The following is an 18,550-nucleotide window of genomic DNA, read 5'->3' as shown; positions in this document are numbered from 1 at the left end:
ACAAAGCTTAGACAAGAATAAACGAATCTAAGAAAAAAGAAAGCAGAGAAGATCACAGACCACAATGATCCCTGCAGTGTGCAGTTCTGTTTTTTAATTATGTATAAATGTATAAAAAGTAAGAGAGAGAGAGAGAGAGAGAGAGAGAGAGAGAGAGCTGGTGTAATTATCCAAGTTACACAGTAGTGAAATATGAGAAACCTATTAAATAGCTATTTTGCTGTTTCTTGAAATACGACCTGCTATTAGAACTCGGCATAAGACTGACCTCAAACCGAAAGATGGATAATGAGTACAGAAGGAGCAGAGCCTGAGTTATAACTAATACTAGTCTTCATTTGTGGTATAATATCAATTATGTAAAGCCTATTTTTTTCATAATCACTCAGAGCTTGACCTGCCTAACAAGAAGGAATGAAAAACCTCAAAGGTGATAGATCCCTGCATACTCAATAATTAATGTGAGACAGGTATCGTCTTCCCTCCTCTCTACTCCACTGCATTCCTGCAGGTGACGGTTGGGATCAGTGAATAATTCAAGCCAAATCAGTTTTCAGAGATTCGATCAGCTCGCACTCACATTCCCACTGCCTGCCGGGACTGGCCAATATATATTTGCAGGTTATTTTTAAGCAGTTTTTGGCCATTTTTGCCACTTTGGATACCGACTGTTTGCTTGAGCATCATGGCACCATGATAACCAGACTGTTAATGGTGCCTGATTTCTTCATAGCTGTATTCTTGCTTCCTCTCCTCCTACACGGTAAGAGGTCACACATACAAGACAGAACATATACACTCTTCTTCTGTGGCATTGCTTTAAAAGAATTGTTGTAGTACACTTTATTTTAGGAATGTTGTGTTTATTAAAATATTTATAAATAAAGCTAAAGTCAAAAGAAGTTTTTTTAATCTTTTGCTCTATAAAATATTTTTTTCATCTATGATACTTTAATGATCCTTCAATTATACTTTTACATAATTGTGACAATGAAGTATAATTTAGATCTCTGTAAAATGTTAGAGTAATATTTTATTAAATGTATCACTAATTAGAAATCTCTATTTTCTTTATTTTATGAAAACTTTAATCTTCAATTACATTTATAGTAGTTTCTTGCAGTTTAATAATAATACATGTTCCATATAATTGCCATAACCATGGCATTTGCAAGATTTATACACTGAAAATACAATTTAATTGTTTATATCCAGAGCTGACAGTTCAGCCTGTTTGAAAGGCAGGATAAACAATAAAGATAATAATATAAATGTAAAAATTATACTTGTGGTCATGTTGTTAAAGAAAAATGATAATAAAAATGTTGACTTTCACTCCTCTTAAACCACAGCAATTTGTCATTCATTAAAGTTAATTGGATGTTGGATGTTTATAGTTACATTTAGTAGAGCGAATTTAACATAGAAATACACTACAAAAGTTAATGGACTCCTGACCTTATGTTTGTGTGGTTTTTTTGGCATTCTACCTTTACCTCCCAATTGCTGTTATAATAAGCTCCATTATTTTTGTGAATATTTTGCTCATTTGGGTGTTTGTAAAGCCAGGTACTGATGTAATGTGAGGAGGTCTGGGATGCAGTCAGCATTCCAGTTATCCTAATATTCAATAGGGTTGAGGTCAGAGCTCTATAGCAGGCCACTCAAGATCTCCCACTCCAAGCCATGTAAACCATATCTTAATTGAATTGGCTTTGTGCACAGGGTCATACTGGAACAGGTTTGGGTCTCCTAGTTTAAGTAAAGGGATAATCTAAATCTATCAGATCTAAAGATATCCTATACAATTGTGTGCCTCCAACATTGTGGTAACAGTTTGGGAAAGAACCATATATGTCTGGAAAGGTCAGGTGTTCCAATACTTGTGTATGATAATTCCAGACAGTAAAGAGTCATTTTAGCACCAGACTCTATTTTTTCCTCAAACCTTTGGCAAAAAATGCATTACAAAAACGTCAAATTAAAAAACAAAGTATGCACAAAGCATAAACTAAAGCTGAAGAATTTCCCAAGAAGTACTGACAATGCACTGATACAGCAGATTCCTTCCATTAATGTCAAATAAACATCTACTTGCTCAAAACTTAACAATGATTATGTTTAATTATTTTTGTTTAAAAAAGCATTTTTTTTATTTGATTTTATTTAATGTCCAATATACAATTCCATGTGAGCCGAGCTGGTACAAATAGTAGTTATTAGAGCAAAGGCATTCAGTTAAATCTATGATTTGCCTTGCAACCTGAACTACTGTCAGAGCTGATATAAGAGAAAATAAGATTACACATTAGGACCAATCAGAGAAACAGAAAAATCTTTGGCTCTGTGGTATAACATATTACACCACTGCATTTCTAGAGATAGAATCTCCATTGTTATCAGCAATCTGTATTGTACTTGAAACTAATATAAAGCAAACTTTCATGGGCCCTTGAGAAAGCAGCAAAAGAACTTAGCAGTCTATTAAAATGCAGTAATGGCTCAGATAATACAATCTTCTACTAAAGTATTAATATAGTCAAGGTATATCAATCAAATCAGGTGATATTTTCTGATCTGATTTTCTGAAAAGCATTAGACTTGCATTTAGTGATGTCCTATTGGTTAATATCTACAGGCTTGGAGATCGCAACACCTGGCCAAGTGGTGTACAAAGAAAACCGAATCAGTAAAGTGGTGGAACATGAGGTTACATTGGAATGTGGCCCAACCCTCCCTGATGTCTACATCTGGAGCTTTACCAAACCAGGCACCGAGAGGATTCAAGCCATTGTGTATAACTTTGGCAAGGGTCCAAAGCTGCAACAGCTGGCTCAGGACTTGAGTGACCTGAACATCATCAGTAATAGTGCCTCTTTGTTTACAAGGAAACTACTTCTAGCTTCAGAGGGCTTGTACACCTGCCAAGCTTTGTATGACAGTACAGAGGGAGCAAGGCTTTTCTACTACTATGTCTATCTGCGGGTTTTGGGTTAGTGACACCTGATTTTTGTTTTTCTGCCATCCAATTCCTATTTCCAAATCATTCAAAGAACACTAGTGCTGCAGATTCCACCACTATGAAATCCACCAGATTCCACCACTATTCTTCTAAGAAAGAAAGAAAGAAAGAAAGAAAGAAAGAAAGAAAGAAAGAAAGAAAATGCGCTTAATACTTGTCACATATACTTTACAGCAGAGTAAAATTTTTCCTTCACATTTTCCAGCAGTGTTAGCTGGGGTCAGAGTACCCCTGAAGAACAAAGGGTGGCAGCTTGGCGATACTGAGGCACCGTTGCCCGTTTCATGTTTTAATAGCAGAGTAAAGTAAAAAAAAAAATGGGAATGGCCAGGAAGTGAAGCTTGCCTGAGGCTCCAAATGTATTAAGCACTAGAGTAGATTATTTTGCTCCATGTGTTTAAGTTGAGGGCAATAGTTTCTGTCTTTCAGTGCTGCTAGATTAAAAAAAGTAAGAGAGTAACAGGAATGTGATGTTTGTTGAGCTTCTTGAACACCCACAGCCTTGGGGGATAGCTATGTTTTTCCATCTGCTCTGTTTCTCTCTTTCATTTGTCTCCCTTAGACCTGCTCACTGTCTTAAAAAACGGTCAAGCTTTTAGGTAGTTCTCATGAATGTTTTCAATTCTTTTTTTTTTGCTCTTTTTTAAAAACTGATGTACTTCAATAACCCCTTTTGTAACTTTGACCTTAATTCCCACCATCAGTCACAAGTGGTTTTGTTGTATATTTTCTTATCCAAAAGAAACAGTTTTGTGTGGGAGTTTTCCAGTAAAAATTAATGCTTTTAGTAAAGGCTTTTATTTTCTGATGGTGAATCAACTGACAGCAAACATTACAATTTGCAAACATTTGATCCAAGTCATTAATGATGCAATGCACTTTACAGTCCCTGTGTCCAATCCCCGTGTTCGGTTGAGTAACTCCTCAGCAATTGAAGAATCTTCATTTGGGATGCACTGTGATTTGGAGAATGGCACCGAACCCATTCAGTATGTTTGGGAGCAGGAGAATCGCAGTGGGCAAGTCAGCATTCTGGCCCATAGCAACAGCAGCCTGATCACCATCAACTCTGTTAACCGCAACCACACCGGATGGTTGAGGTGCCTGGCCAGGAATGAGGTCAATCAGCAGTACAGTGAGCGGATCTGGCTGGATGTCTTATGTAAGTGAAGGTTTTTTTATTTCTGAATCTTGAACTTTGGGGAAGGAGCCCATTTTGTTTTATGGTATATATGAACTGTTTTAAGTATTTTAGAAATCTGAGAGATCTTTGGGAATTTTATACAGGTTAAACATTTTACACAGAATGGTCCAAAATGCTGTTAGCAGGAGATCTGCATGCTGGCATCTTGTTGATGAGAGAACAAGGAAACAATATGTTCTTGTACAGTATAATAACTCTTTACAACTGCAGTGAGCAGAAAAGCATCTCAGAATATACAACACTATAAACTTTCAGGTAAGTGGGTACAAGAGCTGAAAATATCAACAGATTCACACTTGTTAATACAGGAGTACAATCCAATGTGCTCTTTTTTCTAGTTTTATCTAAGTTGTGCATACAGATATGCTTTTCTGCTCACCAGGCTTATAAAGACTAATTATTTGATGAACTATATATTTTTTTACTCAGCTCAAAACAACCTGGCCATTTTCTCTAGACTTTTTCCTTTTTCCAACAATTTTTCCAACAAAATTAATTTCCACCCATAGAACTGACACTTGCTAAATGTTTTATATTCTTCTTTCTTCTTTCGGCTTCTCCCATTAGGGGTCGCCACATCGGATCATCCTTCTCTATACCCCCCCTGTCCTTTACATCTGCCTCTTTCAACCCAACTACCTGCATGTCTTCCATCACCACATCCATAAACCTTCTCCTTGGTAATGTTTTACATCATACCTGCAATATATAATTACTAAAATATTTATGATTCCTATGAGCTATTTGACTCCCCTGAGCCACTGAAATGGAAAGCAACATTGTTGTGTTAAAACTGCAAAATCAATAGTCCCAGATGATAGCGTTCTGCCGTTTACTCATTTGTAAAGACTTTCATACAACTTTGTTCTAAACTAATACAATTATTATAATTTGTTTGTATGGAACCATTCTGTTTAGATGGTCCTGACATGCCACAGATCAACGCTTCCATCTTCTCAGTAACAGAGGGGGGCTATTCAGTACTGGAACAAGGAACCGTATCCTTCATGTGTCAAGCCACTTCTAAACCTCTTAGCCAATATGTCTGGTTTTACAACAACTCAGAAATCCACTCTGGACCACAGCTTACAATCACCAACATCCTGCGTGTGCATGCAGGAAACTACACCTGTCTTGCCCAGAACACTTATATCAACAACAATGCACAGAAAACCATCAGTCTCACTGTCTACTGTAAGTGTAATTATAGACCATTGCTGTGTGCCCACTGGAGTTCTTTAGCTTTTTCTTTTTTTTTTTTTGCTGTCTGTATGAATGTGCATTCCCTCAAATTGTTACCCCCCATCAATCTGAATTAAGGCAATAGTCAAAGCCCAGATCTTTTTTCCATGCTCTTAGTCACCAAAAACTTTAGTTAAGAAAGATGCTCAGTGCCGTTATACTCCGTAAGAGAATCTTAATCTAATATTATTGGTAGGTTGCCAATAATTTAACACCAGGGTTTTGAATAAAATAAAATAAAAAACAACTAAAAACTATATAGTCTCAGATATACAGGGTGAACACTATTGGCAGATATCCATGATCCAACACCCTACACTGTGGTACTTAATAGGTTTCTTTCCACAGATCCACCAGATGGTGTTCCTTCATGTTTGATTTTCACAAAAAACAACTACACCGACCTGGCACTTTTATGTTCCTGGGAAGGAGGTAACCCTTCAGCTACCCTCAACTGGCGTCCATATATGAATGGACGGAATTCAACGGGTATCGCTTACATCACACAGATTCAGCCAGGACCTGAGGTAGCTAACAACTCTGTATTCACCTGCCATGGCTCACATGTTGCACTAAACAGCACCCGAACATGCAGCACAAGGACATGTAAGTATGAGCACGCAAACACTCTAGGATTGTGTGTATAATAGGAAAGACTAGTTTGAAAGACTAAACTGTAGTACTTAACTGTGTTGTGTTCTTTTGACATGGGTCTCTAAGGCTTTCTAATGGAATCGTTGATACTTGGAGGCAGTCATAAACATTAAATCACACTCTATATGGCATACACATTACTCTTAAAAATCCAATCAATATTTTTTGTGGTTTATCAATACAATGCAGAGAATTCAATCTTTTAAATCCCCTGAGGAATACAATCAAAATATGAGAGATATAATTATATATATATATATATATATATATATATATATATATATATATATATATATATATATAAAACTCTTCAATACATGGTGTGTGAATTCTCCTTGTGAATATAACAACATAATAGGGAACTCAGCTGTGGAGAAATGAAAAGTTCTATATCTTCTATCTTTATCTGTTTAGTGCTCCAAATTCTGTTTAGTACTCCATATTCAGAATTGAACTTGAAATGCAAAACGCCACCAGTGTCAGCTTTGTGTATGAATTCTGGCTCTGAAAGATCTTCAACCTCAGCTGCATCATTCTAGTTTATTATTGATCTCAACTAAAGATGTGTGCAAGACTGGTTTAAAATCCCAATTACACAGTTAATATTTTTGATGTACCTGCAAACACTGTTTTTTAACTAATATAGTTATTTTTATTTTCAAATATTTAAATCAGCTTGTATTCCTATTTAATTCACTGCAACACTGATCAGACAGTTCAAGTCAAATCAAGTCAAGAGGCTTTTATTTTAATTTTTACTATACACAGTGGTACACAGTTAAAAACTAAACGTTCCACCGGAACCAAGTATACCGCCAGTTAGTAAGGATGCTGTAACTTCAAAATGTATAAAAATATTCTTATTTGGCTTGTGTAACAATTACGTTTTGTAAACAGTGCAATTATTAAAAGGTAAATTATCAGACCATATACTGGTGATATAATTTGCCTTTGTAGTGTTTTGAGTCTTACACCTTCTGGAACTCTATAGTATATTTTTATAATCGATATTTTATACCTTATTAGTCTTTAGTCTTTACAAGCATTCTATGGTTCCTACCTGTATAGGGCTGCCCTATGGAGAACCTCAGTGCTCTGCCAATTCCAGCCTTTATAATGACTACCTGATTTTGACCTGCTCCTGGGAGGGTGGTGTCCCTCAAGCCTTGGTGTGGTGGGCTTCCAGTTCAGAAGACATGCAGAGTTCGCCAAAGGACAATTCCAACATCCTGGTCCTGCGCTCAAGTTCCACGTACAGCGGCAACACGTTTGTGTGTCATGCCAAACATCCACTTATTAAAGAAAGCATGAAATGTGTGGTAATACTAGGTAGGGACCACTCAGAAGATGTTAAAGATGAAATATCGATTAATATCTCAGCATTTACTGTATTCGTTTTATATGAAATGATTTTACACCATTTATTTCTTACAGAGAAGCCAGTCTTGATACCTCAGCAGAGTGTGGTTTCAGTATTTGAAGGCAATGATATTCAGCTCACCTGCATGTTAAGTAAAACTTACCCTCCAGTCACAAAGTTCATGTGGTACAACAACTTAAGGCAAAATGTGGGAAACAAACCTAATAAGTATATTGTTCAGCAAGCTGAAACCTGGTCCACCCTGACTGTGCGTGAGACAGACAGCAAGGTGGACAGTGGGCAGTACTGGTGCTCTGCTTCCAATGCTCTTGGAGGAAGGGAGATTTCCATTTTATTGCTAGTGATGAGTAAGTGGACAGAAACTAGAATGTAAATTAATTCCATATCTACGGTTAAACATATACCCTGGAACGTTATTCATGTTCACTTGGGATGATTATTGGTCCATTTTAATGCCTTCCTTATTCAGGATACCCAACCCCACCGAATGTGACTATCAGTAAAATTATATACAGTGGGCGACAGAGAACAGATGTCAACATGGAGTGGTTTGTTCAGGCATATGGTGACATCACTGGTTTCTTCATTGAACGTCAAAAGCTCAATGCCCCTGTTGAGAAGAGTGACACTGTAGCTGTCTGGCAGAAAGTCACTGAAAATCTGGAACCCAGCACCCGCAGCTACCAGATAACCAATCTGGACCCCAATGCTAAGTATGCATTCCGTGTCATACCTATCAATCGGCGTACAATTGGATATCCTTCTGAGCTTCATAGCCCAGGTGAGATCTGATATGTTAATATAAAATTGATTTTAGCTGAAGTTACTGCTAGTAAATCTGTATTCTTTATTATTTTACAGTGTCAACACCTGTGTCCAAACCCTATATTCTGCTGAATGACCCATCACCAGTCGAAGGAGTGTCAGTGTGGATGCACTGTAGTCTGAAAGATGGAACTGACCCTATACAGTACACCTGGGAACAGGAGATCCGCAGTGGGCTGGTTACCATATTGGCTGAGAGCAACAGCAGTTTAATTAACATCACTTCAGTGACCCGCAATCACACAGGCTGGTTCAAGTGCCTAGCCAGGAACGAGGTTAATCAGCAGCATAGTGACCGAATCTGGTTAGACGTTATATGTGAGTGAGAGCTGCCTTGGATGTGCTTTGGTGCAATCTGTGTAATCTATGATTACCATATGCAGATTATTTTGCTATTGGGCAATTGATTGCTTCTCTGATTTTCCACAGCTAATTTATAGGTTTAACAGCAACTCATTTATGCAATCAATGAACACAACTGAATTTGCAAACTGTATTGATTCCCCATTCATTTTATGACTTACTTTGTGTAGATTCATAACAGATAATTCTATTTCTTTGTCAAATAAAAATGAAATACAATTGTGGCAATAATCAATAGGATTCTGCAAACTACTATATACATACTGTATATATACTGTATTTAATCGTATATAATATATATGTATTTTCTATTAGTTGGTCCAGACGTGCCACAGATTGATGTAAGGCCCTATTTAGTAACGGATCAAGGATACTCAGCTTTGGAGAAAGACACTGTTTCTCTTCTATGTCAAGCCTCCTCTAACCCTCCCAGTCAATATGTCTGGTTCTACAACAACTCCCAGATATACAGTGGACCACAGCTCAACATCACCAAGATCCTGCGCATACACACAGGCTACTATGCCTGTCTCGCTCAGAACACTTACTTGAACACACTCTCCAAGAAAACCACCACTCTCACCGTCTACTGTGAGTTTTTCACTTTTTCAACTTCTACTGTCATAACCTGCATAATTCATGTAATTATCTTCATCTATTTTTATAGACCACTGGGTTTTGTATTAGTCATATCTTTTACTTTACTTTGCTTAACTAGTATCATTATTAACTGTAAACCATAAATGAACTGTGTTGTGCATAAAGTCTGATAGAGTTATGGATCTAGATCATTAAATAAAGTCCTTTTCAATTGCCAAAAAATTGTACTTCAGGATTTTTGTAAATAATTTGTGTCCTATGTATTCAGGCTATTTTCAGGCTTTATTTATGCCCACTTAAAGAGCACTTTATTAGAAACACTATAGTAAAACTGAATAGGCCTCACATTGCTTTCAAAACAGCCTCAGTTCTTCATGATGTGGATTCGACCACACATTGAAAACATTCCCTTAAGATTGTGGTTTATGTTGACATGATTACATCCTGCTATTCTTGCAGTTTTTCAAAGGTGCACTTTTATGTCACAAATCTTTTATTTTACCACATCCCGGAGATGTCCTATTAAATTCAGATCTTGTGATTGGGAAGTCTGAAGAACACTGAACTCATTATCATGTTGATCATATTAGTAAATTGTTATGGGTATGAAGGAATACACATGGTCAGAAACATGAACAGTCTGTGGCATTCAAGCAATGATTGATTGGTATTAACAGCCCCAGATTAGCTCAAGAAAGCATTCCACAACATCACACAACCTTCACCAGCATAGACTTTAGACACAAGCCAGGTTTGGTCCATGGCTTCATACCGTTTGTTCCAAACTCTAACCTTACCATCTATGTGTTAGAAGAAAATCTAGTTATTGAAAAAGTCAAACTAGCCCATCTGACACAAACAACCCTGCCATAATTAAAAGCTCTGAGATCACTTTTTTCTCTATTCTTAAGCTAATTGCCCCATCTGCATGATTTTATGCTGTGTACTGCTGCCACATAGTTGGCTGATTAGATAATTGCATGAAGTAGGTACAGGTGTTCCTAATAAAGTGCCCAATGAACATATTTTTTCAGAATTTTCTTGTTATTTTTCTAAATCTTGTATAAACAAACCCTGCATTTATGCTATAAGACATAATGTTTTATTCCCTCAGATCCACCAGACGGCAATCCGTCTTGTTCTATTCTCCCAATGAACAACTACACTGACCTGGCTCTGTCCTGCTCCTGGAAGGGAGGTTATCCTTTACCCACCCTAAACTGGGGCCCATATGTGAATGGAGACAACAGAGAGGGTATTGCTAGCATCACTCAGATTCAGCCAGGCTCTGAGACGGCTAACAACTCTGTATTCATCTGCTATGGTTCTCATGTTGCACTGAATGTTGTACAAACCTGTATCACTAGAACTTGTGAGTATGCTATATGTTATATTTCCCTCTGATTTGTCAGAACTTTTCTTTAATCACAGATAACTTGCACTCCCTAGGGTTGCCAAATGGAGAACCTAAGTGTTCTGCATATGCTACACGTAATAACGAGTACCTGATGCTGTCCTGCTCTTGGGAGGGTGGTGTCCCTAGGGCTCTGCTGTGGTGGGCTTCTAGTTCAGGGGACATGCAGGGCACATCTGAGGAGAACTCGAACATCCTGGTCCTGCGCTCCAGCGCCACCAACAGTGGCAAAGCATTTATTTGTCATGCCAAGCATCCACTGGTTAAAGACAGCAAGCAGTGTGTGTTAAAATTAGGTAAGAAAAAACTCACATGGAGCATGATGTACAGTATTATTTATATATGTTCTAAGATTTGTTATTGTATTGATGGTTTGTGAACTATTTTTTTAATGTGCACTTTTTCCAGAGGCACCAGTGTTGATGACTCAGCGCAGTGTGGTTTCAGTGTATGAGGGCAATGATGTCCAGCTGACTTGTATTCTGAGTAAAAATTACCCAGCAATAACTGAGTTCACATGGTACAATAACTTAAAGCAGAACGTTGGTGAGACACCCAAGAAATACATCCTTGAGCAAGCTGCCACCTGGTTTAACCTGACTGTGAAGGAAACAGACAGTAAGCTGGATAGTGGACAGTACTGGTGCTCAGCTGCTAATGCTGTTGGTGGGGCAGAGATTCCTGTTTTGCTCCTAGTAATGAGTGAGTCTCTAAGGAAATTTCCATTTAACTGAATATAGAATAGAATATTATGCATTACAATAATGATCCACTGCAAGAAGCCAAACTGATTTTATGGGTTTAGAGGAGAGTTTGCAGTTAAAAAAAAATATTTTATACCATTCTTTGTCATTGTTGTAGCATTTTCAAGTATAGAACATTCTCCTTTTTTCTTGGTTTGTACAACTTTCTTTATGTACTTATTAAATCACAAAACAAATATTTACATTGCTAATTTTATCACTCAGGATACCCAAGTCCTCCAAATGTGACCATTAGTAAGATCACATATAGCAGCCAGCAGAAGACAGATGTCATATTGGAGTGGTTGATCCAGAGAAATGGAGACCTCACTGGGTTTTTCATCGAGTGTCAGAAGCTCCAGGTAGGAAAGGGTGATGCTTCTCCAGTTTGGCAGAAAGTGGTAGTAGATCTGGATCCAAGCATTAGGAATTGCCAAATCACAAACCTGGATCCTAATGGAAAATATGCATTTCGTGTGACTGCTGTCAATCACCGAACCACTGGACATCCATCAGAGATCAAGAGCCCAGGTGAGACAAACATTCAAATGTAAATATTTGATTATTTCTTTGAATTATATATGTTATATATGTTATATTATATACATAATGGTAACCATTTGGAACACGAAATCCATTTTCAGAATTTTGTCCAGATTTGCTCGTTGCTGTTTATGATGCTATTTGGTTAGAAATGCTCTGTAAAAAAAACTCTGGGATATTTGACATATATTTCACATATGATGTGACACTTCGATTATATTTGTAGAAATATAAAAAAATTAAATGAGAAACAATGTATTCGAGCAAAACTGTGTGGAACACATCTGTACTATGCAGTTCAATTTAATATGTAGAATATTGTAGGAAATTGTAAGCACTTTAACTATTTTAAGGTTTTTGTGGGTTAACATTTTTCTTAGGCCATCAGGAGAGTTATTTATTTATTTATTTATTCATTTATTTATTCATTTATTTATTCATTTAGAAATACTCATGTCCTATCTGCTGTGTAAAGAATACAAGAAGAATATTTAGGCTGAATGTTCAGTAAAAGCAGTGTTAATACATCTGCCAAAAATGTGAACTGATCAACCAAGAGAAACTAACAACAGAATTTTGCATTTAAAGTTCATTTAGCAGAATTAGAAATGAGTTTATTAGAGGGACTGCGCATGTAGGACATTTTGGAGACAAGGTGAGGGAGGCGAGATTGAGATCGTTTGGTCATGTGTAGAGGAGGGACATGGGGTATATCGGTAGGAGAATGCACAGGATTGAGCTGCCAGGTAGAAAGAAAAGAGGAAGGCTAAGGAGGAGGTTAATGGATGTGGTGAGGGAAGACATGAAGGTAGTTTGTTTGAAAGAGGCAGATGTAGAGGACAGGGGCGTATGGAGACGGATGATCCGCTGTGGCGACCCTAATGGAAGCAGCCGAAAGAAGAAGAAGATTTCCGGCATTTAGCAGACACTAGGTTTCAAACTTAAGATAGCATCAGCCTAAAACTGTTAAGAGAAATTAAAGCACAATTTTGTAATGCAGAAATACACACAACAAAAGTGAAAAATAAGATGGCCAGTAGTTCAGCTGTTTGTACAGGTGGGGGAAGTTCATTCCACCACCCTGGGGCTAGAACAGAAAAAAATTGTGATGTAAAGTATACCTACATCTTACTCTAAGAGATAGCCAGACCAGTCGAGCAGTGCTAGAAGATCTGAGAATGTCAGTTATCAAAACAGTTGATCTGTTTTATATTTAATGAGATTAGATTTAAAGCTTTTTAGCTGATATTACAGTATACTGAAAAACCATGAAAGCCCACTGTTAAAATAGCCTACTATTTTGTCCTCCAGCAAACCCACCATTTAAAGCTTATCCTGCTGTTGTTGGAGCAGCCATTGGAGGGATGCTTCTGGCAACATTATCTACATTCTTGCTCTTCATTTTTGTGCTGCGAAATCGCCACAACAGTCCTCGTGAGTGCTCTGATCCAGCTGTATACATTATATAATTTGTAACACCAGAAGATGTTGATTCATTTTTGTAACAACAGTGAATCTCGCCTGCAAGCTACCATATAATTGTCCTCTGTGGAGTCATTTATGGTATAAGCAAACAACAGCTCGAGATCATAGATTATACTGGGGCAGGACAACATTTATAATGATATAACCTCAAACAAAATAAAACCAATAAGCTATAACATTCTGTTATAACTGTTGGCTGTTATCTAGTCAATTTTTAATAGGTCATTCTTAATGAGGGCATGCACACAAAGAGCTTACATTTTTAAAACATTCGACAAATTGCTGTGAAGTAAATCATTTTATATGATATATTACACTACTTTAATATGGTCTCTATGCTTGTCCAGGTCTTCATGACATGATATTTGGCAGGTAAGTAATGAGTTCCTATATACAGTACATATATATAATATAATGAAACAAGTACAGACAAAATTATTGTGCCAATAGAATAAAACAGAATAAGGAATATATTTAATATAGTGATTTTTGTTTTAAAGACATAACAGCCAGTCCAGAGAAAATATCAACTTCCCAGAGGATGACATTGTTGGAGGAGCAATAGACGAGGGAGGAGAAACAAAGTCAGGTAGTTATTTTTAATATTATAATTTTTTTGACACAGAAACTATTCTTTGCTTATATAATCATTTTCAACATTTCCAGGACCAGCACTATCCCAGCCGAGATCTGCTGCAATGCCCTCAACCACCTCCCCTGACAACAACTAAGCAAAATCAACATAATAGTGGGCTCTAAAACAGGAGATTTATAATGCAAAAGAAATCTTCAGTCATCTAATTTATATGCAATGAGTATGAATCCTACAATATGCAAAATGCAGAAAAAATTCCTGATTTCTGGCTTTATGATAGTACAACAGTGGTAGGAAATAGGTTGTTTAATACAATCCTAGCTACAATACTTAAAACATATTTACATGTATTTTATACAAAAATATTAAGCTTTAATATAGCTTTGGTAACACAAAAAATTATAATGTGCTGTGGGAAATGCATGACATATTCAATCCATGAATTTTATTCATTGGTATGATGAAGGTTTTACCATTCTCTATAACACTCAAAGTTAGATTTAAAGATTTCCATGAAGAATCTATATGAGAGAAGTAGTTGTGGGTTTTTTGGTATCATGGTAAGATGCATTTTTATACTAATGACTCTTCTAAAAAGAGTAGACAGACTGTGGTGAAAACATTAGTTAAATAACATAATTGAAAAAAGAAAACTAATTGTTTCATAGATGTTTCTGAAAATGTCAAATAATAAAAAAATGTAATTCTTTAATAAATAAAGTTTTGGTAAAGCTGCTACATTGCTGTGGAAAACATGTTTGTATTACAGCAACCCACCTTTATCTCCTTATTCTTGCTTATTTTCCTTATACCTGTATCCTTATCCTGCATACCTGTAATTAATTTGAGAGAGAGAGAGAAAGAGAGACAGACAGAGACAGAGAGAGAGAGAGAGAAAAAGCCAATGTGGGTTCTTCCCAGTGTAATTAAATGTTGAAAGCATGCCACATATTGCATTCCAGTAATATAAAGAACAAATTCAGATGAATAAATGGGTTTCCCATGGGGACAAGTGCAGAGCTTTTTTTTTTGGAGAGCCTTAAACTAAAGTGCTACTGTAGATTACAGCTATTATACACTTAAGTAAAGCTTCAGCACAAGAAACAACATTACATAAAGTAATACTTTTAAAGTTGCTTGTGCAATGATTGCACAGTAAGCTAAGGAAGGAGGCTGAGAAGTAAGCCAAGAGGCAGAATTCTTAAACACTATATGGACAAAAGATTGCGGAGACCTGACCATAAGATTTATACATGCTTTTTGAACATTACATTCCACATTTAGTCTTCATTTACTGATAAAATAACCTCAATTCTTCTGAGAAAATGTTCCACTAGATTCGGGAGTGTTCTTGTGGAGATTTGTGGAGATTTATTATGCCACAAGGGTGTTAGTAAAGTCAGGTACTGATGTAGTGTGAGGAGACCTGGGGTGCAGTTAGTGTTTCAATTCATCCCAAAGGTGTTCAGTAGGGTTAAGGTCAGCGGTCTATAACGGATCACTCGAGATCTTCCAATCCAGCCCATGTCAACCATATCTTTATGATGCTGGCTTTGTACACAGGGTCAATATCATGCTGGAACAAGTTTGGGTCACTGAACTCTAGTAAGGGAAAAATTTAATACTACTGCATCCAAAGGCATCATAAAAAACTATGTGCCTCCAACTTTGAAGAAACAGTTTGAAGACGAACCACATACAGTGCCCTCCACAATTATTGGCACCCCTGTTTAAGATGTGGTCGTGGACTTCTAAAAATTCTCCTTTTTTTTTAAAACAACATAGAACCCAAATGCAAAAAAAGAGAAAAATCCAACCTTTCATTTAAGTACATAACTTTGGTGGTAAAAAAAATCATACATTTAGAAAAAAAAAACTTGAAATCATGTGTCCCACAATTATTGGCACCCCTAACAATTCCTCTGAAAAATTTAATTGTTTTTTTTTTATATATTTTTCTGTAGTTGCTAAGGTTGGTCAGGGTATCTAGGGACTTTTAATTAGTAATTCATGATTTTCTGTTTCCTGGGGTATAAATATGACGTGACACAGAGGCCTAATTCTCTTACCCATTTGTCAACATGGCAAAGACAAGAGAACACACCATTTAAGTAAGGCAGATGTGTGTCGACCTTCATAAGTCAGGCAATGGCTACAAGAAAATAGCCACTCGCCTTAACTTGCCGGTATCTACAGTCAGAGGAATCATTAAGAAGTTTAAAACAACTGGAACAGTGACAAACAAGGCTGGAAGAGGTCCCAAGTTTATCTTGCCACAACGCACAGTGAGGAGGATGGTAAGAGAAGTAAAAAAATTTCCCAAGCTCACCGTCACAGAATTGCATCAAAGAGTGGCATCTTGGGGTCACAGAGTCTCCAAAACAACCATCAGACTCTCTACATGCCAACAAGCTGTTTGGGAGGCATGTAAGGAAAAGCCTTTTCTCACTAACACTCACAAACGTAAACGCCTGGAGTTTGCTAAGCGGTACTGGGACTTCAACTGGGATCGTGTGCTTTGGTCAGATGAGACTAAGATTGAGCTTTTGGCAACAAACACTCTAAGTGGGTCTGGCGAAACAAAAGATGAGTATGCCGAAAAGCACCTCATGCCCACCGTGAAGTATGGTGGAGGATCTGTGATGCTGTGGGCCTGTTTCTCTTCCAAAGGCCCTGGGAACCTTGTTAGGGTGCATGGCATTATGAACGCTTTGAAGTACCAGGATATTTTAAATAAAAACCTGATGGCCTCTGCCAGAAAGCTGAAGATGGGTCGTCATTGGGTCTTTCAGCAGGATAATGATCCAAAACATGTGGCAAAATCTACACAAAAGTGGTTCAGCAGTCACAAACTCAAGGTCCTCCCATGGCCATCTCAGTCCCCAGACCTCAACCCAATCGAAAACCTGTGGGGCGAGCTAAAGAGAAGAGTGCATAAGAGAGGACCCAGGACACTGGATGATCTAGAAAGATTGTGCAAAGAAGAATGGTCAAAAATCCCTCTCTCTGTGTTCTCCAATCTTGTGAAATGTTATAGGAGGAGATTAAGTGCTGTCTTGTTGGCAAAAGGAGGTTGTACAAAGTATTAACATCAGGGGTGCCAATAATTGTGGCACACATGATTTCAAGTTTTTTTTTTTTCTAAATGTGTGATTTTTTTTACCACCAAAGTAATGTACTTAAATGAAAGGTTGGATTTTTCTCTTTTTTTGCATTTGGGTTCTATGTTGTTTAAAAAAAAAAGGAGAATTTTTTGAAGTCCACGACCACATCTTAAACAGGGGTGCCAATAATTGTGGAGGGCACTGTATGGCTGCAATAATCGGTGTCCATATATTTTTTGTCCAGAAAGTATATCTTGAATATATGCAAATCTAATCATTTTAATTATTATGGTTATAATGAAAGAAATATTAGAAGAATCTTTAAATGTCATGTTAATAACAGTCTTAGATCACTTCAAACAATATAATTTAAACAAACCAGTATAACAGTAAAATCTCACAGTTGCCAAATAACAGTACAAGTAATATGTAGCAGCTTATGGAAATTGTGACTACAATACAATTGTTACTGATTTTCTAAAAATGCACCATGGAAGTGGAAAATATATTGAATGTAAAATAATCCTCAAAAATCTCTCAGATTTTAACAAAAACAAAGATAACATTCACTTACATTTATGTAGGATTTGATAAAGGTTACTGAGTTCAGACTTTAAATCGTCTTATTCTACTGCCAGATAACAGTTAGAACAAAACAAGTAATAGAACACAACTATTTCATGCTTGAACATGACATGAACACAACAACACTTAATATTAAAACACACACAAACACACACAGTTGATATCAAAACATTTCGAGACTAGCTCTGTTTACAAGAAATAACTTCATCTATCTGGGTTTACACACTGTTACCTTCAAAAAGTCTCCATGCACAGCAAAACAGCGCTCCCAGTGTTCCTGCAACTTCTGGAATGTGTCCTAGAAGTGTTCTTTTCAAGCACTGTCTGCAATTTGCACTGGATCTCCGCAGTGGTGTTAAAAAAATGGCCTTAGTGCTAGATCTTCATATCCGGGAAGAGGGCAACGTCTGCAGGAGTGAAATCTGGCATGTAGGGTGGGTGCAGAAGTGAGATCATGTGGATTGTTCTCCGACGGTCATCGTGTGCAAGTTGCTGAATGGTTTCAACATTTTTGGGGGTTGAGCTTGTTGAAAGTCATACTGCTTGTAGTGATGTTCTTCCGCTCCTGAAGCACACAGGCCATTTAAAACATCTCAAACTGCTCATTGCTGCATCGCTGTATGTCAAACGTATTTCATATTTTCAAAGTAGTCAATGTGCAGCTTGTACAGCAGTGCAGGTTAACTAGTTTTACTGTGCTGTAATGTATATGTGACAAATAAAGGCTATTCTATTCTAACTGCTCTTTATTTTTTAAATAACTGCTAAAAAAAAAGTGATAACACCCTAA

General features: G+C 37.1%; 1 protein-coding gene across 1 annotated transcript; it reads left to right on the top strand.

Moving 5' to 3' along the window:
* Positions 1–2,613: 2,613 nt before the first annotated feature.
* On the top strand, positions 2,614–14,223 carry LOC124398237 (V-set and immunoglobulin domain-containing protein 10-like 2). Its single transcript, XM_046868324.1, has 17 exons — positions 2,614–2,992; positions 3,909–4,184; positions 5,145–5,420; positions 5,817–6,074; positions 7,191–7,451; positions 7,557–7,850; positions 7,973–8,284; positions 8,365–8,646; positions 9,007–9,282; positions 10,406–10,663; positions 10,741–11,001; positions 11,114–11,407; positions 11,674–11,979; positions 13,303–13,425; positions 13,824–13,848; positions 13,977–14,065; positions 14,143–14,223. The coding sequence occupies exons 1-17, from the start codon at positions 2,614–2,616 to the stop codon at positions 14,205–14,207; spliced, it is 4,035 nt and encodes a 1,344-aa protein (XP_046724280.1). The 3' UTR covers positions 14,208–14,223.
* Positions 14,224–18,550: the final 4,327 nt, after the last annotated feature.

The sequence above is a fragment of the Silurus meridionalis genome, chromosome 15, assembly GCF_014805685.1.
Source record: "Silurus meridionalis isolate SWU-2019-XX chromosome 15, ASM1480568v1, whole genome shotgun sequence".
Classification (NCBI taxonomy): Eukaryota; Metazoa; Chordata; class Actinopteri; order Siluriformes; family Siluridae; genus Silurus; species Silurus meridionalis.
Note: the sequence above shows the minus strand (reverse complement) of the source record. Positions and strands in the feature narration are given on the sequence as shown.

Excerpts from the sequence above, each read along its gene's own strand:
- LOC124398237 (XM_046868324.1), top strand. The coding sequence starts at position 2,614 with ATGTCCTATTGGTTAATATCTACAGGCTTGGAGATCGCAACACCTGGC. Across the intron at positions 10,664-10,740 it reads AACCTGTATCACTAGAACTT|GGTTGCCAAATGGAGAACCT; the intron begins GTGAGTATGCTA and ends TGCACTCCCTAG. Across the intron at positions 13,426-13,823 it reads AAATCGCCACAACAGTCCTC|GTCTTCATGACATGATATTT; the intron begins GTGAGTGCTCTG and ends ATGCTTGTCCAG.